This window comes from Pagrus pagrus (assembly GCF_965226575.1).
Source record: "Pagrus pagrus genome assembly, chromosome: 3".
Taxonomy (NCBI): domain Eukaryota; kingdom Metazoa; phylum Chordata; class Actinopteri; order Spariformes; family Sparidae; genus Pagrus; species Pagrus pagrus.
The window spans coordinates 5,443,852-5,466,126 of NC_140187.1; the positions used below are offsets into that span (position 1 = coordinate 5,443,852).

General features: G+C 41.1%; 1 protein-coding gene across 1 annotated transcript; it reads right to left on the minus strand.

The window, feature by feature from the left end:
- Positions 1-7,440: 7,440 nt before the first annotated feature.
- rbl1 (retinoblastoma-like 1 (p107)) lies at positions 7,441-21,696 on the minus strand. Its single transcript, XM_084348579.1, has 22 exons — positions 21,295-21,696; positions 18,080-18,213; positions 17,102-17,305; positions 16,856-16,920; positions 16,515-16,643; positions 16,232-16,395; positions 15,987-16,051; positions 15,705-15,879; positions 15,102-15,268; positions 14,643-14,755; positions 14,312-14,415; positions 13,762-13,899; positions 13,419-13,583; positions 12,764-12,914; positions 12,459-12,674; positions 11,909-12,111; positions 11,461-11,637; positions 10,867-10,938; positions 10,664-10,751; positions 10,135-10,283; positions 9,860-10,024; positions 7,441-9,694 (listed from the first exon to the last, which is right to left on the minus strand). The coding sequence occupies exons 1-22, from the start codon at positions 21,454-21,456 to the stop codon at positions 9,500-9,502; spliced, it is 3,201 nt and encodes a 1,066-aa protein (XP_084204705.1). The 5' UTR covers positions 21,457-21,696; the 3' UTR covers positions 7,441-9,499.
- Between the last annotated feature and the right edge of the window lie 579 nt (positions 21,697-22,275).

Sequence of the window (22,275 nt, forward strand, 5' to 3'; positions counted from 1 at the left end):
AGAGAGAGAGAGAGAGAGAGAGAGAGGGAGGGAGGGAGGGAAGGAAGGAAGGAAGGAAGGAAGGAGGGGACAGAGAGAGAGAGGGAGGGAGGGAGGGAAGGAAGGGACAGAGAGAGAGAGAGAAGGAGGGAGGGAAGGAAGGAAGGAAGGAAGGATGGAAGGGACAGAGAGAGAGAGGGAGGGAGGGAGGGAGGGAGGGAGGGAAGGAAGGAAGGAAGGAAGGATGGAAGGGACAGAGAGAGAGAGAGGGAGGGAGGGAGGGAGGGAGAGAGAGAGAGAGAGAGAGGGAGGGAAGGAAGGAAGGAAGGAGGGAAGGATGGAAGGATGGAAGGAAGGGACAGAGAGAGAGAGAGCGCGAGAGAGAGGGAGGGAAGGAAGGAAGAAAGGAAGCAACAAAGAAAGAAAGAAAGGAAGGAAGGAAGGAAGATAGAGAGGGAGGGAGGGAGAAAAGGAGGAAGGAAGAAAGAAAGAAAGAACGAACGAAAGGAAGGAAGTCCACACGTCACCAACACCAACATGGCCGCCAACTCGGCACAGAAAAGGTACTAAAAGATGAAAGTCACAATAAATCTGGTCATGTGTGATTCATACAATTCAAACAGGATCAATAAATGATTCTTCTCTCTGTTCACCACCAAAGTTTTTCTGAAATAAGGTCCCATGTGGGAAAATGGCAGGGGCGTGACTTCAGCTCTCTGTAGTGGTGATGATGTATTTTGTAGCTAACCCTGAAGTTATCGTCGCTCTGGTTCCCTCCACAGAAAGCCTGCAGGATTTAGATTGTTAATGCTGAAACTGGCAGCAGGTTTATGATACCTGCAAGAATTAAATTAAATCTCTAGCAGTTAAAAGCTAACGTTAGGCTATAAACAGACAACATCACAGTCACATGACGTCACAACCACTAAGCATCTTACTACACAGTTACTATAAACTGATCAATATAAATATAAATCAAAAAAACAACAGAACTGGATGCAAAAATGTTAACTGCTTCAAGGTTTTCGGACTACAAACTGCACCACTCTACTGGCTGCTATGAAAAAATGGATGCAACCAGAATAAAATATAAAGAATATTTCAAAGTTATGAAGATGTCAATCAAAGGTTACGAACAAAATAAAATGTGAATGAGATGGTGAGTTCAAGTTCATGTTTAAATGCCTTTTATGTGAAATAAAGAGCTTTTTTTCCCCCAATAAAGGTATTATTAAAAATAATATACTATCGATACTATCTGCCATAACATACACTTAGTTAAATGGTTAAATTAACATGAAGTGTGACGGCATCATCATCTTTTTCAACGTCTATTTTTCAGGAAGTTTATGCTTCTTCATTGGTGTCAACTCAGGAAACAGTTGTGATCAGGACAGTGGAAGATCGCAACAGATGTGGACAGATATAAATAATATATCTGTCCGAAAACATTAAAAAAAACGTGTAACACGAGACGTAACACGTATCACACGAGAATAAACAAACCAACATGCTCTGCTTTAAATTTCACGTAGAAAAATGGATCTGAAAGATGAATTGGCTCAATGAATCTCCTCCATCTTGGTGCACAAAGATTATAATCTCCACGGAGAAACCTTGCCCGTAACCATGGCAACACATATCTAGTGCAGACATGACCTTTTTTTTTTTTCTTTTTTTTTTTAAAAAACCAGGAGTCGTGAAAAAAAAAAACCCCATCAATTTAATCTCTGACATTTAGGACGTTTTTCACATGAATAAATGTCGACTCGCTGTCATCTCCACATGACATCATCGTGGTTGATCACAGCTCCAAACATCTGCTGCTCTGAACACTCTGGTGGGTTTTTCCAGAGGGAAACATCCTCACACACACACACACACACACACACACACTGTTGATCCTCAGCTGTTTGTGGCAGAATGAACAGCAGCTCGCCCCATTTTAAATACAATTTCAGAAGGGACAGATAGCCTCAAAAGACCAGAATGCACTGCAGCTACATGGTGTTGAGTAAAATGTGCTCCTCTCTAGTTTATTAGAAAATTGTGACTGTGATGATGTGTGTCAAAGTCTGACGTGTCCTCTTCCTCTGTGGCACAGAGCGTCTGTCACAGTGAAGCAGAGAAGGTCGACCCAAACGCACGAGGATGAAGTTTGGATGAAGTTTTAAATTAGGATCACGGCAAACACAAGGGAACATCAGGGGAAGAGAAACAGATGACTCAACAAGGACTGAACTAAAGACTGGACTTAAACACAAACTTAATTAATGAGGCGAAGAGGTGCAGGTGGAGTGAGGCGGGGAAACACAGGTGAGGAGTAATGAATGGAAAAACAAAAAAAAAACAGGGAAGAGGCTGATAAAACTCTGGGAAAAGGAAAAAGACACCACAGAAAAACCTAGAAAACACATAAAACACACCAACAATGAAGCCAAAACAACAGGACCATGACAGAGAACGAAGAAAAACACATCCACACTGTTCCTTCATTACCATGAACACACACTCAATCCTGAGCCTGACCGACACTGGATATTAGGGGTTGATACCGATATTAGCGAGTTAAAAACATTCTGGTATCGATATATTGGCCGATATTCCTATATACACAGAATACACACATAAACACACATTTTGTTTTGCATTCATCACTCAAATTTATCAAACACGTTGTGACATTTAAAAGTTTATAATAAACTTTATTGTCCAGTAAACTTAATATCAGCACGTATCGGTAAAAACGCATATATGCCGATACAGATCAATCTGTGAGACATCGGGCTGTGGTCCTCACAGCTGCGCTATTTCTCCACTTTGAGTAACTTAACTAAAAACGACAGTGGCCAGCTGTTTTAGGAAGTAATGAGATTTTTAAAAGAACAATAACATTACATTCGTGAGTGTGTTTTTAAAGATTTACATCTTCAGTAGGAACCAAAAGGGCTTGGAGCTCAGTGCCACAGTCACAAGAACTGGACAAATCAAATAACTGTCTAGATGTTTCACACAACACTGAAAACATCTGGGGCGACTCGGTAGAGGATCGGTTAAGATATCTACAGAATCCACGGGTCAGTTTATAAGTTGCATGTCATCAAATTCCTTTTGTCAAAATAAAAACATCTGCAGAAAAATCCCCAACTGTCAACCTCTCGTTGGAGCATCAGCATCATCAGGATTCGTCCTGTTTGAACCTCGAATGGCATCTTTGAGTCTCATTGTTGAGTTGGATCTGATTGTTGAGTCTCATTCCCACCAGCCGACCTGAGAATGAGACTCAACAATCGACTATCTTTTAACATCTGAACCAAATTGAGTTCATCCAACAGTTGTTGAGACGTTTCAGCCTGGAGCCAAGTGGTGGATTGGCTGATTGACACCACCATCCAAGAGCCAGACAACAAGCAAAAAGACTTTCAGTCAAAGTGTTTTCATGTCATGTGTAGTGTAGTAAACAGGATTAGACAGACACTGGGACAAGAAGTTTGGCTGTCGGACAAGTAGTTTACATGCTCTGGAGAAGGGGTAAATCTCCTACGGGAGTCTGGAACAGACAATGTGTCTGTGTTTGGGCAGAAACTCAGAAATGATCGTAACAAATGTGATCAGAACACATGAAACACCTCAGACTGACTCCGTGCCCACAGTCTTCTCTGTCCTCGACAAACAGATATTGAACTCGACCTCGTTGCTCCGTCTCTATCTCGGCAAAGGAAACACCGGCTGTCGGCGAGAAGCCATCCATGTAAAAGGCAGCCGCCCGTGAAATGTTGAATAATCTCATGTCACGGCGGCTGGCATCGGTTTCCTTCCCGCCTCGGGCAGATTATCAGCGCTCACCTTGTGGAGACAAGGTCAGAGGAAGTGTGGCGTGTCAGAGTCGCTTCACAGAGAAACACTGAGAGGCTTTTCTGCCGTTTCACAGGCGGCTCCTTACAGAGGTGGCCTAAATACTTAGCTGGGCTAATTTTAGATCACACCATTGTATTCAGTTTAACAGGATGGAGAAAGGATATTGCATTCATGAGGATATGAAGCACTATGGGTTTCTTTTATTCCTCACAGTGTTCAATTACTAAGAACCTGCTGCAGTCTCTCTTTTCATGCCTTCTTGTGATGTTCAAGGATTCAAGGACGTGTCACATGCTCACCACACGACAATGAAACGGTCAAATGTGACGAGAAAAACATCACGAGGCTGCGACATGAAAAGGTTGTTTTATTCCACAAAGAGAAGGCAGAAATGAAAAGTAGAAACACTGAACCACGGATTAAAATGTGCTTTACTGCAACCCACCCCTTAGAAAAGCTATGTTTACCTGACGTTAAATTTCAATTTAAAGAATGAATTGGCCACTGGTTGAATTCAGAAAAAACACAACAAAAGGCACAATATCACCAGAGAACCCGCTTACTGTAGCTGACAATAGCTCGTTAGCTCAGTTAGCCATGCAGCTAGCGGTACGTACTGGGAGCTTGGAGCGCAGAGGAAGTGTTTAAAAATATCTATATGGAAATTTAAAGTGCTTTACAGACATAGAAATGCACGAAAAAGACTATAAAAACAAAAAGGGAAAATAAATAATTACAGATAAAATGCATTTATAAGACCACAAAGCAAAAGCAAGCAAATAGAAAATTAAAGATTAAAAAGAAGTTATGACTCTGATTACTGGAGAGCCACAGCAAACAACAATATAAAAGTGTTTATACTTTAAACAGCTTCACAAATTCTCTCTAAAGTTACTCTGCCAATAAATCTGATCTTGGTATTGGTATGGTTTTATATTACACATTATAAGTGTTATAATTCTCATTTAGAAGTAAAACAAATAAGAGATGATTCACACAAGGTTGTCTGTGTGTGATTTAACGAAGTGGTAAAAGTGAAGAGTAAACTCATCCACCAGGCAGTTCTGGCAGAGACTGACCATGAGTGTCGGAGAAAGTCACTGTTTATAGCACGCTCAGAGAAACCTTGAGAAAGAGAGATTTCACAACACAAAATCCAGACGGCCAGACGGCCTCGGATGTACCCACAACACCTGACAAGCATCCCGGGGAGCAGAGTGCTACTGTGCACAGACAACTACTCACACATCGGCAAGGTCGCTGCTCAAAAGTAGTTCACGCTCAGGCCAGGTCATAGTTCAAAGCGCTGAAAGGTGTTAAGAGGTGCAATAAAACGTGAGGTTAAAGGTCAATACGTGAAATAAAACAGCGCAAGGTAACAACAATATGTGTGGTCAAATGCAAATGATCAAACCTGGTCCGTAACGGGCCAATCACAACTGTTATCCAGTTTTCCAGTTACTTGGTTCACATTTGAAAAGTCGCATCCAAAAGTGTCCAGAGGCAACACCTGAAATCAGAAATGAACCGAGAGGGACTGGCTTGGATTTTGGATGTGTGCTCCGGGAGGTCGAAGGTTATGATTTAGGAGATCGTGGGTGAGCATCTGGAGCGTGTGTGCTTTCACATAACTACTGTGCAGTAATTGCATGGTAAAAACTAAAAGTGGTGCTTATTTTCTGTCTTTCTCAGGTCTCAGTCTGCACAAATCTGACTTTTTTTTTCCTCCAAAGCTGCATTCAGAGTCTCTAAAGCCTCGTGATCATCTCATTGTCATCCATCAACAGCTAGAGAAAACCACTTTGCACCTCCAGATGTTTGTTTGCATTCCCAGGTGAGTCACCCAAGCGGGATTCATTACTTTTGTTCAATGAAACTGTTGAATGAGGTGTATCGTCATGGTAACAAGTAGGCGGAGGACCACTGGGAACTCGACGTAGCGCAGTCCACTCACAGAAAACAGGGAGGGAACAGCATATTTATAACAGAGGTGGAGCTCATTATAACATAGATGTTATCTGAACACACGTCAATTAGATGAAAAGAGCCAGAATCAGAGCAGCTGAAACTCGCGAGCTGAGGTCACACCTTCAATATGGCGTCCGGAAGCTTTGTTAAAGAGGTCGTATTACGCTATCTGGGTTTTTTTCCTTTCCATTTTTGTGTTATGAATCATCTTTGTGCACGTAAAAGATCTGCAAAGTGAAAAAGCCCAAAGCCCACACCACAGGGAGTTACTGCTCCTGCGAACCTGTTCTCCTGGGACCCTCAAATAAAAGGTACAAACCGGGAAACTGGCATGATATGACATCAGCAGAAATTAGTTTTTGTGCTGAACAGTGAGATCAATAATCAGGTTTTTCCACAGAAACACAAACACATTCAGAATATGATCCAAACCAGGATAAGGCTCAAAACCAGGATCATGGTGCACATGTAAACACACTGACTGAGATCCAACGGGCGGGAAACTGACAGGGTTGCCTTGGTAACCGGGCAATCAAGGCCCAAGAGGATGCATTACGTATGGGACAGGAGGAGAGAGAGCGTTTCCTCTGAGCTGCACAGGTCAGGTTGTTAGAAACGCTTCAACGTTGCTATAACCAATATTTTTATATAAACAATGAAAGAAAATGGCTTCTTGTGGGGAAGGACACACAGAGATTTATCACCCGACTCTGCAGTTGTCATCTACAGAGCACCTTTACCTATTTGGTTCACTCTAACCACATCACTGTCAGGGTTTTTTTTTTTAGCTGCAGCAGGCAACAGGTTTCATCAGACAAGCTCTAAAACTCAGACACAGTGGAGCATTAACAGAGCCAGGTGTTTTCCTCAGGAGTTGTTGGAGACCAAAAACAGCTAAAGGAATATTTTCCCAGGTCAGCTTAAAAACACATACATGTTCCTCAGTGTCTGATGGACACGCTGTCGTAACAAAAATCAATTAAATAAGGTTTAAACTCAAGATTTAAAGAAATATTCACGTGTGTATGGACAGAACTTCAGTTTGTAAAAAGCACATCAAAATGATTAAAACAATAAGAAAAATACATTAAAGTAAGCGAGCGGAAAACTTGATCAAGATACGTTTGGTCTATTATCATGAATCATTTGTTAAAACAAATAATATGTTAAATAATGCCTGTAAGAAAGTTCCATGTGTTGGAAAAAAACAAAAATAAAACAGTTTCATAAGGAACTCGAGTGTTTTGTTTGACTCAATATCAATATATTAAATAGGAGTAATTTAAAGGTAAGGAAGGCGACTCTGGAGAAAGATAGTTCATAGTTTATCACGGAGTCTCATTCCCAGGAAATCAAATACCAATGTTCTGGGTCGGTATTCGGCCCTAAATTATAACCCGAGGGGTCGGTATTTGACGACGTGGGAAATGAGACTCAACAATCAACAGCCTGTCTCCAGAATCACCTTCCCGTCCCTTCTGAATAACATTTGACCTCAAATCTAAAATGATTCAGTATTTCTCGACCTCAACTATAATCCTTGTGAAGTATGGAGGGTTTTAGACAGCATTTGAAAAAATAACATAAAATAAAAGTACAGTTTACAGCAAATCATCAAGACAAAATGAAACAACAGAGTCCTCAAATTTAGTTTTATTGTACAAAACATTTGACTGTTTGTAGAAAATACAAATTTCCTTGAAGTGGGATGAAAAAAAGCACAAACACCAGAGTTAAACGACAGTGTTTACAGAATCCCATTATCGTATTTTTTCTTTTGCTGTCTGGGAACATAATCAATACTTTAAATTTGTATTTTATAACAAGTGGTTAGTTGTTCTCTGTCTCCTTTGCTTCTGTGCTTTTAGCAAACCAGGTATGAACAAAACATTAGATATGAAACTGTTTAAAGTTAAAGATCGTTTTCTAAAATGTTAAATTCAATAAAAGATGAAGTGTAGATACTACACACTCGGGTACACAAATGCTGCTTCAATCGAGCACTCTTGTTAGCATTAAGCATATTATTACAGCATTACACAACATTAGGTGGTTCATAACCACAAACAGGAAAGATTAAAGGAAACAAATTAGTAAAAGAATAAAATAAGATATTTTCCCTCAGTGATAAAATCTCTACAGAAAGTAGAGACCTCTGCAAATACTGTGGAGGAAGACGAGTTTAATACTAGAAAATGTACAATAGAGCTTGATTTGTCCTGTTAAAGAAAACTATATACACAACTTCAAACATTTCTTTTTCCAAATATATTTTGACCTGATGTGAACAGCAACGAGCTTCCTGCTTCTCAACCCCTGACGTCTGAAAGCCCACTGAGCGATCGCCAACGCCCGGTTAAAACTCCTTTGAGTTTTTCCTTCTAGCTTTACATTTCTTTAATACTGTCAAAGTAAATTACTGTAAGTAAAGATGAAAAAGCCTGATGAAGGTCGGTCGACTCAGAACTTATGATAAATTGAGTGTTAAGTGTAAGTTAATAAAAGTTTATATCATACTGACCCAAATATAAGATCTTTTTCAGATATGTATATTTGGAAAGAGTGGCTGTATTAAAACAGATATTCTTCTTGAATATACAGATTGCTTGTGTAACACCCACTCAGACAGTCGGTGTTGAATTATGACTCGTTTCTGGCCTGAATGTTGCTACAATAGTGAGTTTCTTTAAGTCCGAGTTTAGTTAGTCCAGTTCAACCAGTGAAATCGTCTGTAAGCGTGTGTTGCCACCAAGGAAATCATTTCCTGCAGGGTCAAAAATACGTCCACTAATGACGTCTTTGCTGCGGAAACAGACGAGACAGAATAATCTGTCAAGCTGCCAGAAACTCACCTCCGTCAGTGAATGAGACTGATGGAGACAGAGGAGAGTGAGAGTATGTGACTGATGGACAAGCTTCACAACAGAGGGATTCAATAAAAATTCACTTCAAAATGTATTTTTCCTACACTTTTGTTTAAAGTCCCTCTTTTCTTTAGGTCAAAATATTTTTTTAAAACTTTTAGGCAGTTTATAAATAAAAAATAAAAAAATTCAAAACTATCCTTTGAGTTTTAAAGGATAACTTTTGAAGAGTAACCACACAGCCTGAAAAACCAGCGTGTGCTGCCATCTAGCAGCAGCAAATGTTTAACAACCTTGTGAAGTATAGCTCTCTTGTTAATGCCGTGGTGGTCAGCTGCATTTCTGAGATTTTTCCCACAGTGCAACAGTGATTAAAGATCCTGAAAAGGACAAGGGCTGAGCCGAGGTTCACCTGAGCTACTTGACAAAACTACAGAGATCTCGAAGTGAGAGGGTAAAACAAGTGAAGCGTCCCAGTGATAGTTGTCTGCTGTATTTTGTGTTTTGATTCCTGACGTGGCTCAAATATCACATTTAAGATATTATTATTATTGTTGTTGTTTCAGAGTCAGAAGTTTGTGGTTGTGACAACACTGGATGTGCAACTGGAATCTGCTTTGGATGAAACAAAAGGAAAAATCTTGTGCCATTGTCTGCTGCACAGGTTCTATGACCCTCAGGTCATAACATACGCGGTCAAATAAAACGGACATCAGTGATGAAAGAAGACTTCCTGTCTTGTTTCATAATTTCTCCACAACTTAACTGGAAACTTATTAAACTGATGAACTGTCATGAACGTACATAAATTTTCTCCGTCTGTGGCTCCATCAGTGACTCTGCCGCTCTGACACGACGTCCTGCAGCCGCTTCAGCAGCACATCCGGACTGCTGCCGTTCTCCGGACACGCCCTCTTGCTGGGGGAGTCGCACGCTGATGACATCATCACGTCTCCCTCCATGGTGAAGGCCCTCTTCCTGCTCACGCAGCCCTGCCGGATCATCCGGTTGATGTCTGATAACTCCTGAAGACGGGACAGAAGAGGAAGACGCACAAAGAGCAAAGTTTAAGAGTTAGAAGATAACGACAACACACCTGGTAATAAAGCCACATGTGACTGTGTGTGTGTGTGTGTGTGTGTGTGTGTGTGTGTGTGTGTGTGTGTGTGTGTGTGTGTCTGTCTTCTTGCCTTGGATGGGCTGCTGTTGATCCTGTAGGTGTAGGAGTTCGGTGTGAGGCAGGCTGCAGAGTTCTTGTGAGGTGAGACGTACAGCGAGTGTCTCTGAGAAACCCGACGAGGAGAGAGAGGCTGAGCCCGAACCGACGGGAACGGAGAGAGGGGAGGGGCGTCGGCCTGACGGGTCAAACACACACAGTCAGATTATTTAACCAGTTGTAGGTTTTCAACACCAATGATACTGAACCCCAGTTTTACACCACAACAAGTCACACTGAGTTTTGTACCCGGTTATCGTTGGTGGCGTATCGCAGCGCGAAGCTTTTAACCTTCAGGACGAAGACGCTGTTGTAGAACTGGATGAGGTCACCACGTTCCTCCTCCGCTGTTTGGTTGGAGTTTGCGTCTCCTGAGACCTGATTGGTTTTCTCCGCAGCTGATGAAACAGAAAGATCGATAGTTTAAGAAATTTATCAGATGAAAATGCCAAATATTATTAAATGAATCCTGTTGGGTTTTCATAATGATTAGCTGGTTATTCAATCTATTTTGATTGGTAATTAATCGTTTGAGTCACTTTGCTGCTTTTGTTGGCCTAAAATTATAGTACATTTTATATTTTCAGTTGTCAGGTTCAGTGTTTCAGAGGAAACAAAAAACATCACTTCAGAAAAACTGCTCACAACTTATATAAAAAGATGCTGTAGACAAACTGAATTCAACCTGTGACGGGGAAATTGCTTCATTAGACAGATGGTTACTTCTTCTTTAAGTTACAAAGTGTGTTTATGAAGCATTTGAGTGTGAGATTCTTACATTCGCCTCCCGAAACAGGATCCACCTCCATGTTCTCATCAGCCACCTGCTCTCTAGGAGTGTGACGCAGCAAGACGCTGCGGTACACCTACACGCACATACACACACATACAGTAAGCTTCTACACAAAATATTGTTTTTTTCAGTTCATGGATTGTTGTTGTATCATGATGGTTTGCAGTGGTCTGTCCCTGTGTTCTTACATGGCTGCTGGCCTGTGGTTGGCTGCGGTAACACTTCATGATGTCATGGAAGGTGTGAGTCTCTTTGGTGATCTGTAAAGGAGGATGGAATCACAGGAATTACAACCAGTGTGTTAGCATGCTTTTCTCCAGGGAGCTGATTTCTTACATCAAGCTACAATTTTCCCATGAGACAGCAGGTTTCTCAGCTATAAAAGGGCTTTGCTATTGAATGTTCACAAGTGTGCATACACAGAACTAAAGACATTGTACTGAAAAACATTAGATACAAAATCCGAATACAAATTAATCCCACACCAAGTTTCCACCACTGAACATTTTACTGTTAAAAACCTGGTTTCATTTTTCACAGAGTACATTCAAATTCAAGCATATTCTTAACCTTTAAAACATTTAAAAAGAAGCATTTTCCAAACTCTGAAAACTTTGTATGAACCCTGGTATTAAAAGTTACTAGAGCCTAGGATTATGTGAGTAAAATTTCTCTGGCAGGTTTTCAGGATCGCTGCCAGAATCATATTTACCTCCGAGGCATCCTGAAACCACAGCAGCTTATGCTGAATTAAATAAGAAGTATTAAGTTTGTTTCCTCACTTTGGATATGATGTAAACGCTGCACAGCAGCAGCTGGTCGAGATGTCTGCCCTTCATCAGATCAGTACTGTGGACCAGAGTGTGTTCAAAACATGTCCAGATTTTCCCTCGCAGCTCCGACGGGATGTCCAACTTCACACACAAATCCCTCAGACGTACACTGGCCAGATGATACACCTGGAGACACGCACAGAGAAGACAAGATGGTCAGAAGACAGAAACATCCATCCGTCAAAGTGTGTTTATATTCTATCAGACAAAGTGAAAACTAACCAGTCCTCATGTGGAAATATTCTGCTATTGAACAAAATCACTGAAGACACGGGCAGGTTTTCTTCGCAGTTATAAAATGTCTCTTTTAGGAAATCCCTCAATTTCCCTCAATTTATACTAATGTAAATCACTGAAGTCACATTTAAGATGACCAATTTTATTTTCCGGTTCCTACCTTCCTGAAGAACAGAGCGAGGGATCCGGTGCGTCGCGGCCGACCACTTCCTGTCTGTGGGTCTGAGGTCGTGGGTGCGGATGTGACGCGGCTTGGGGAGGCGGTGCGGTGTGGTGACGCCAGCAGGAACTGAGCGTTGATGGTACCAGAGGAGTCACAAGACTGAACCGGGATCAGTGTGATGGTTCGGTCGTTACTCATACCTGCAGATATTCACAATAAATATAAAAGATCATATCATATTCATACCATCCATCAAAGACCATCCTACCTCAGGAAGTGAAACTGTCCACTCGGGGGGCAGGACATAATTCAGATTTGTCTTATTGAAATCAATAATGAAATGTTTCTGGTCTAAACGCCGTCATGACTGATGTAAAAGTGCTTATTCAGACCCGAGACCAAGATGTCAAATGTCATTCAGCTCAACATAAAGAAGAGGTTTCTGAAGGGGTCTTTCATTGCAGTTGTGTCCGTTTTATGCATCAGCATCTCCTTTGTATCCCCGTGTTCAGTTATGTAAACATGTGTAAATGTGCGTGTCGTCTACCTTGCAGTGGGAAACTCAGGACGGTGGCCGGGCTGCCCTGAGCTCCGATCCTCAGGGTGCTGGTCGAGCTGAACGTCAGCCTTTTAGCTGGTGAGGACATCGGGCTCAGGGTCACTCCTGCTGCTGGAGGGTCGTCACCAAAGAGACGTCGTTTAGCGCTGCCAGCTGCTGGGGAGCTGTACCGGTCATGGACCGACAACGGAGAGGGAGGAACATCTGGAAGAAAACAGATAATAAAGTTTACCACAGTTCATTTTTTAACTGCAAATACAAACCATTTACACACAGATGCAGCCAACACCCACCTTTACGTGCACTGCCCAGGCCTGACCTGAACTCCCTGATGCGAGGGTGGATGATGGGGGAGAGGGCAACCAGAGGCAGGTGGGTCTGCCCTACGCTGGTAGAACTGGAACCCGAACCAGAGCCTGTGTCCAGACTGGAGGAAAAATTCACCTAGAGAGAGATGAGGAGAGAGAAAGTGAAATAAAGACAAAGACAGGCAAAAAAAAAGGATATTTCTCTCATGTTTGTACAGACTAAGTGAGACTACACAGGCTATCTTATGGCTTAGCACGATGACTACGTCCAAAAGCAAACACCTGTTGTATTGTACTGTAAGTATTGTTTAGGCAGCCCTGAGATAAAGAACAAAAGACAGCCAGCAAAGGAAAGAAGCAAGTAACATTCTTCATAATGTTGCCTTTTATGTCTATGATTTAGCCTTGAGGACTTATTTTTCCATTTCAAGAAAAAAAAACTGCATACGTTTGTCATAATGACAGCCGTTCTGCATAGTGACATCTTCTTTCTCGGAAAAAGTGTTTGTATCTTAAAGCAAAACATAGTGAGGCACACAGCTGCACTAGTATTAAGAAAATGTACTCTAGAAAGCTGGAACGCCTTGATTTATGATGGAGAAACCTGTGCTTGAATCAACAAAATAAGATTCCTGCTGACCTCCTCCACTGTGGGCACTTTGTTCCCTGCATCCTGTAAGGCGCTCCACAGGGCGGAGTCTGCGCTCCACGCTTTGCTTTCCAGAATCTGCTCCTCGATCTGGTTTAGATGTTTCACCATGTCTCTGGACAGGCCCTCCTCTGAGCGGATAAACACCTCGATCACCTGCACACACACACAAACACAAATATTAATTAGGAAGCTGACACAAGTTTTGCCTGAATGTGCTTTTGCAGCAATTGATAATTAGATTAATTGGCAACTGCAGTTGAACTTTGTATCCAACAGACTCCTGACTGGCTGTTTAAAGATGTAAAAGCGTGTACGTTTTAGTGTGTGTGACCTTGAAAAAGTAGAATGGAGACAGTTTGAAGATGTTGATGATCCAGGGGAAGGTTCTCTGGGAGCTGTAGGAGAACAACACCACCTCTAGACAACACGCCATCAGGGAACAGTGGAAGATATCCTGCTCCAGTAACGTCTAACAACACACACAGATTCGTATTTATCACTCATGTGGCAGCCGACTGATTATCACAAAGCACTGAAACACAGCTGGAAACATCAAAAGGAAACAAGGAAGGAAAGGGTGTTCATTTATACATACATACATTTATGTATATTAAAAAAAGAAAAATTCTACCGGATGAGAAATTTCTGAGAATTTTGGGCCATTTCTATGTAAAACATTTACTGTATATTAAATCACTCATGTATGAAAGTTTTCTGATTTTTAACCACATCTGGTTGATAAGTCTCAAAGCTTAGAAAAAGCTAGTAAGTGGATCTTTGGGGTTTTTTTCTGAATTTTCCATCAATCTTCTCATCGAACAGAAACACTACTTTGTCATATTTTGTATAAAGATATGAAACACACTGAGACTGTCGCTTACACTCATGTCTTTGCCGTGCAGCCGTTTGGTCTCCTGACTGATGACGTTCTCCAGGATCTTGTAGTAAAGGATCTCAGCCAGTTTCAAACGGTTCTCTGCAAAGTCTGAAAAAGACAAAGGGAAGATTATTTGTATACTACAGTGATTGATCTGTGTTGACATGTAAAAATACAGCGTGTCGTATAAGCACAATATATATTGTCCCAGACAGTGGTAAGAGTAAATCCCTACCACCTGAATGTTTATTACATGTTGTCTGTTAGAAATTCAGGATAACCCACCAAGAACTATTTCTGATTTATTTATGAGAGTCTGTGTGTGTGTGCGGTACCTATATGAGAGCCTGGCATGTCCTCTGAGTCTTTGGTGTAATGTTCTTTGAAGGTTTGTCCCAGTGTCTTGACTCTGGTCAGGATGTTGTCTGAGGGATCTCTGGAGCACGACCTTTAATAACAGCACAGGACACACTGTTACTATGGACAGTAAATATTCACATTTCACACAGTAACAATAACTGAACACCTTTAAACAATTAAACTAAAGCAATGACCAGATATGTGTTTATTGTTTCACATTTACATAATTTAAAAATAGAGCCTGACCGATATTTGCCCTCAAAGATGTTTGCTTATTGATGTTATAATGATGATGTGTTTGTAGGATTTTTCATGATCCATATTGGGACTTTTGTTCTTACTTCTCAAAGTTTTAAAGGAGCTTTGTGGAACTTCTGGGTTGTACTGGAAGATCGTTGTAGTAGAAAGAACCCTGAGCACAAAGAGGAACTGACCTGAAGATCTGCATCAGGTGGTCGCTCGGGGACGTCCTTAATCCGGCCACCATACTCTGCAGCCGGCTGACACTCTGCGTCGCAGAAGAGACGGGCGTCACGAGCAGGTCCTTCTCCTTCAGGTAGACTCGTCCTGTCAGCGGGGTGGAGGGGGCGAGAGAGGCAGACTGCACACAGAAAGAGAGAGAGAGAGAGAGAGAGAGAGATTATTTCTACTTCACTTGATTGTACTTTTTGAGAAGGATTAGTTAATGCTTGGATTGTTTCTTTTCAACTATTAAAAGAGTTATTTTGTAGCATAACATGGCAAACTCAGGCCCAACAGGCAACAACAGATGGGCAAACTGACCTGAATGTAACCTTCCTTAGTAAAAGTAACACAAAGTAGTGTCCAACTTTACACTTGTAAAGGATAACTAAACAATGTTAGTCAGCCTGCTGTAGCCACACATTTAGCGGTCACTGCTTGTCGCATGTACAGCTTTCCATGCGTCTTCATTGCAAACTATGAAAATATAGGATAATGCAAGTCTTATGTATTAAATGTTTGTATTCTGTTATATACCTTACATACATTTACATTTCCAGTGTGTGTGTGTTTACCTTCTCAACATGTTGTTGCAGCTGGTTCTGGCCGGTCGTACGGCTGGCAGGTAGATCCTGAACGACCTTTCTCGGAGTTCCGATCTCCTCATCGGCATCGGCTTCCAGAAACACTCGCTCATCAAAATCTCCCACCGTCAACACGTACTCCTCATACTCCCTATTTATGGCTTTACTGAACACAACACACACACACAATGTTCAAAACTTTAATTCATCGACACAGATGGAGACAGAGTTGAGGATAGATACTTTTCCCTCAGTGATCAGTGATCGTCTTACTTGTTATCAATGAAGTTCTGTGGATCCAACAGTTCTGTCAGATGTTCCTCGCTGCCTTTCAGGATCTGATTGGAGAGTAAATTCAGGACAAACACGAGTCACCAATAACAGATGGATAAATGGAGGGATACTGGTAGAGATTGGTAAGAAGAGAAAGATCAAGTAAAGAGGGAGTGGATTATTGTATGGGAGGAGGACTGAAGAGAGGGATAAAGTGAGGATGGAAGGAAGGATCCAGTCAGTACCTGTTTCTGGAACAGTTTCTGTATGTAGGGTTTGAAGTAGTGCTGTTTGATGCCTTTGGCCTCCACCACCAGCCCGTCGTGAAGCTCACACAACCTCTCCAACACACACGGAGGAGGCTCGTCCGCTGAAACGTGGCCATCAGCGCGATACAGAGCAGGCAGACCTAAACACACACACATAAAAATAAGCATACATGGTAGGACACAAAGGGACTACTCCAGCAAATAAATTATTGTAAATAATGAGCTTTATGTTCAGTCTAAACACAGGTCACAGTCTGACCTCTGAATGTGGGGTTGATGAGGTCCTTCCTATTGGCACAGAGCAGAGCGTTGCCAAACACCAGGTCCAGACAGCAAAGCAGCAGGTGGTATGAGTTCACCAGGTCATCACCAATCATACGGAAGTTTCCTTCACAAACACACAGTTGATATATACAGTCACATCTTATATCACACAGAGGTTATCTGCTTCCTAACTAGATAATGACTGAATTAAAATTTTCGGATTAACTGAAAACTACATCAGACACTTAAATATTGTTTTTTCAAAGCTGCTATAAAGCCTCATTTTGAGCATTTGCTCTGATATCAGCATAAACATTACAGAGTTGAGTTTGGTACCTTTGGTGTAGACAAACAGAGTCCAGCAGAACTTGAACACATCGCTGATGTGACAGGGTAGCCGCCTGCAGAGCCAGAGAGGACACACACTCAGATAGATCAGGCTGGGTGACTGTCTGTGTGTTTGCATTTGCTTTTCCCTCCGTAAGCAGCAATTACAGAAACAAAAACTTAATGTGACAGAGAGAATAAAATCGCTGTGCTTGTGTCTTTTGCTTCAGGGCTAACAGTGTGTGTGCGCCTTGCCTGTGTTTCCTGCTGCGCGGTTGCCGTGGTGGTTCCCCTCCCTGCGGGTTCTGAAACATGTCCATGAAGATGGGCTCAAACTTGCGGAAAATCACAGTGGAGACCTCAAAGTTGCGCTCCAGTCGCTCCATGCGCTGCCTGAAGTCCTGCGAGAGGTTGGACATGTCAGCCCACTTCCTCATCTTTGAGAAGAACTGGATCAGACTGGGAGGACAGACAGAGGAGTGTTAGGAGCAACAGAAATTTACGACTAAAAATATATAAACAAGGTATCTGCAGGTTCCAGAGATAAAAATTTAAAACACATTAAAAACTTGCTAGTGCTACCTGGAAAAAAGCCAGATGTTTTAAAGGTCTAAACATGAAGAAAAAATAAAGGCTGGTACACAAAGAAAGCCTGACAATGTCTGATGAAGCAGACTGGATGCATCAAATCCCACACCAGTCAAATAAGTTGAACATTTGTACTATGTGACTGAAATGCAGCATTTCCAACCAGGGAAAGATGAGCAGTAAGTTTAATCTCCATATTATGAATCCCAGATATGTTGTAATTTGAAGAAACTCCAGTCAAAAACTCTCACTCATTAAAAGGATGAGTTCAAAAAGAATTGCTTACTCATGTGTACATTGAAGGAATTATGGTGATTATTCCTTAACAAAATCCATAAAATCCTCAGTACTTGTTCCCTCGTTGTGTTATCTCCCCTTCTCTGCAGCTCAGCAAGAAAAAAACCTGTGAATTTTGTTTCAAGAAGTCTGTCACTTTGGACGACGCCTCCCTGAGTTGTCGAACTCAGACTACAGACACCTCATAATAACTTCAGCTCAACAAACAAATTCATTTTTATGCAAATGTAAAGTAAAAAAAATAATAGTAACTAACTCCCTTCAATGTGTAAATGGTAGTTGCTGTGATATGCCAGATGTTTTATATCTCTGACATTATGAGGAACTGCAGAGCTGACGGGGACTGACCTGAGTTTGGCGGTGCGAAGGATCCTGGTGAGGGAGACACAGTTTCCTTCCATCAACCCTTTACCCACGGTGGGAGTGGATCCTTTCCTACAAGCTGCATACAGCGAACAGGCCAACCAGTGGACCACCTCTCCCTGCACAAACACAGCAACACAGTTAAACCATCTTCATTCTGCATAAATACAAAGGTCATCAGTCGCTGACCCATTACAAACACAAACTTATGCACATTAACTGGAGCAAAACATGAAGAATATGTCTAGAAAGGAAAATATGTAGTGAAACATCTATTTACAAATCCAGCAGAAGGTGGAGGTGAAACGCTTCAACAACTTTGTTTTAGCTTCCAGTCCTCTGGATGTCACAGCAGTTTCTCATTCTAGAATAATTTCTATTTTTTTAAATTTGATTAAATTGAAGAAAATACAGCTGGTTGATTTTAATGAGTCTGGTGAAGGCCACAAAATGTTAGGACCCAGTGAGTAATTATAATCCTGCAGCCTTTGACTGATGGCGATGAAAGTCTTAACAAAAAGCACCACAAGAGTATTTTTTTAATCGTTTTTCTGTTTTATATAACCACAAATTCAATGTTTGGGCTTTAGTTAATTGGACAAGCAACAATTAATTGATTGATTAATTGATTTTATTGACTTTTCTATTTCTATTTCTGACATATTGTAGCTATAACAATTGATCACCTATCAGGAAAATGACCTGAAGATAAATTTGTAATAATAATAATGATGATAATAATCAGCATCTCCATTCTTGACACAATACTGAAGTCAGTCGAAACTGCTAATTGTCACCTTGTAGAATGACACAGGACGAAAGCAGCTGTTAGCAGGGTGGATAACTTAAGATGTGTTTTTGTGTAATTCAAGCATGTGGTTGCTGCTCCTGCCTCTCTTATCACCTTGAGGTAAAGTCGTAAGGATGTGGCTGACTTTGATCCCTGCGTTCGATAGTGATGATGATAATGATGTAATCACTCGCCCAGGGTTGGGCAAATACTCTGGGAAATGCAGATAGGCGGCTGTCATGTCAGAACATGTCAGTTAACCAAGAGCGGTGCTGTAGAAAATCTTCATCGTCAGAACATTAAACATCTTTCCTACAAAGCTTTAAAAAGGTTCAATTTTTGTTTGCAATATGTAAATTCAACGATATGTTTATTATTGAGGTCACAGTTAAAGGTTGTGTTGTACTGGACAACATTGCATTAAAAGATGTTTCTAATGTTTGTCCTTCCCTTTTACAAACATCAGGGTGGCAGAATATTAGAAACAACTCTCACCATAATGCTTTCTAGTACACACCAGCACCAACTATGGCCTCAGTGTTAATACATAAAATTGAATTAATACTTTCATGAAAGTGTCAACAAAAAAAGTAAACATTAAAGGCATCATAAAGTTGACTTTATGGCACAACAGTTGTGCTGGATGGTATTAGATCTATCATGGCATAGTTTGTTTAATCATGCTTGTATTACATTATAGTAGCTGTTCATAATGTATATGTATTATAGTTTTTACTGTATCTGTTCTTGTGGCCTCTTCTGCAGCTGTGACTATTCAATTTAACTGTGTGGGATCAATAGTCATCTTATCAAACATCTGCTGCTCACAGATTCTCAAATGCGGCGTTTGCAGAAACAATTCAATCTAAAACCTTTAATCGATGTTGGCCATATGTTTTTTGCTTTTTTCCAGGATGATAATGTCTTCTGTCTAATTTATTTACGATCTTATCTTGTTCTATTGTGCTGCTTTTAACTCTAGGTCCCTTTTTGAACATTAACATTATCTGATGGTACTCAGCTGTGGTCCTGACATGTTTTAATTGGATTTTTCCTCATATAAAAAGCATGTTGCATCTTGTTTTAAAAAGCATAAACTAACCATTTCTGAGAATTGATTATGGCCACTTCTTCACTACTTTCTGACATTTTTACAGGCCAAACGATCCATAAAATGAAATGTAAACACTCAGCTGTTTCATAGCTTTCGGTCAGAAGTATGATTTAGAATTTCAATTAAAGTTAGTGCATCCGTTTTTGTTTTTGTTGAATGTGTGTGGGATCAATAGTCATCTCATCAAACATTGCTGATTACAGCTTCATAAATCTGAGGTTTGCAGGAACAGTTTTAACCTTTTATCAGCCTTAGCAATAGGTTTTATCTCCCCAGTTCAATCATGTCTTCCTTTTCATTTTTGGTTCAGCATCTTATGTCTGTTTTTGTTGTGGTGTGTTTTATTCAACATCACATTTTGAACTTGGTGAAACAGTTAGTCGATAAATTACCTAGTTTTACAAATGAGGATATTCTAATATGTCAACTTCAATTTAAAGCGACTTCCAGTGTTTTTTTTTTTACTTCGTTTTTCTGTGACACTTCAGTTTATCTGTGTGGGATTAAATGTCATCTCCTCAAACATTTGCTGGAAACAGCTTCTCAAAGGTTTGCAGAAATGACTACATCTAAAAGGTTTGTCAACCTTATATCAACTTCAGCCATATGTTTTATCTCCCCGGTTCACTCATGTCTTCTGTTTGTTTTTTTTGTTCAGAACCTGTGTGTGTTTTTGTTGTGGTGTGTTTTATTCAACATCATATTGTGTACTTGTAATTGTCTGATGTTGTTCAGCTATGGTCCTGAAACGTTTTAATTCTGACTTTCCCATATTGTAGCTTATTGTGAAAGCAGAGGTGAAACATGTTGTCGATTAATTAAGCATTTTAACAAAACAAGACATTTTGAGACGTCAACTCTGAATCTAAGAACTGGTTGCTGTAATTGTTTTCACTGTTCTGTCATTTTTACAGACCAAACCATATCTAGATAAAGATGGCGATAAGTGGCAGGCCTTTTTAAAAGGGCTGTTTCTGTTGGTCAGAAGTAAACAATGCTAAATAATCATATAGGGCTCAAATAATGTGTGATTTTGACAGATATGTTAGATACTTTATCGAGTAATTCATAATTTAACGTTATTAAGTAGGTAAATAAAAGATAGAAGGATTACATGATGAAAACAACCGTTGGTTGAAGCCCTTTAACCCAGTGTTTGTGTCCCACACTGCTATGAAGTTTAGCTAGTTCTGCAGGGAGTTCACAGAACAACTAAAGTTAAAGGGATTTCATTAATTATGTAGCTTAACTTCACTAAACAGCCACAGAGGAGGTTATCCAGAGGACATTGTTTACCTCCAGTGTGTATGTATTCCATATGGCAGTGAAGTTCTCCATGGCTTCAGTGGCAGTCTGCTCGTCCATGTTCAGCTCCTGACACAACGTCTCCAAACTCCTCCGGATTGAACTCTCCTCCATCCTCCCGGACTCGGAATCCGACGACTCTTCGCCCCGCATTCGTGCAAACTTCCAGTTACACTTTCAGACAAGTTTAAAATCCCCCACCGTCAAATCCAACACACCAAAACACGACACCACCTTATCCGCATCGGAACAACACAAGCCTCCCCACGACCGGCGCACTTCCGCTAACCATCCCCACAATGCAGCGCGTTGGCGCGAAAACTGCTGGGCAGCGACCAATCACAGGCGAGGGGAGCGTCAGTCTCGAGAGCCGTTCGCCCAACCCCCTTCGTCCTGCCTCGTGCTCCTTCCAGCCAACCGTTACTAAGCAACCGGCAGGTCATCACCTTACTACAAAGACGTAAACGGATTAAAACCTTCTTTACGTCACTGTTTAGAGTTAAAAAGACAAAATGGAGACCAAGTTGTGCTCAGCTGACTTTATTGATGATGTTCAGCCAGGCTATTTACAAATGTTAAGTTAGGTTGCACATTAAAAAGCATTAAAGACCTGAGGGATCGCAGTGACAGTTGGTCGTCCACCATTTTGGATGTGAGCTACAATGTGTGTCTCCATCAAGTTTTGTGCAGACAGTCATGGTCCCCAGAGGATGAATACACTGACTTTAGTGCCACCAGCAGGTCAAAGGCTTCACTTATCCTGTAAAATATTTCAACAACCAGGTCTGACTGGCACAACATTTTAATTCTTGGTGCTGTATCGTAGACAACTGGACTTGTGTCAGTTTCTTAAAGACGTTTCACCTCTCATCCAAAGAATTACCATGACCTGGATGACTGAGAACCTCCATCAACACGCCGTTTTAAACAGATATTCATGGGCCCCAGAGGATGAATCAAACGGACTTCAGA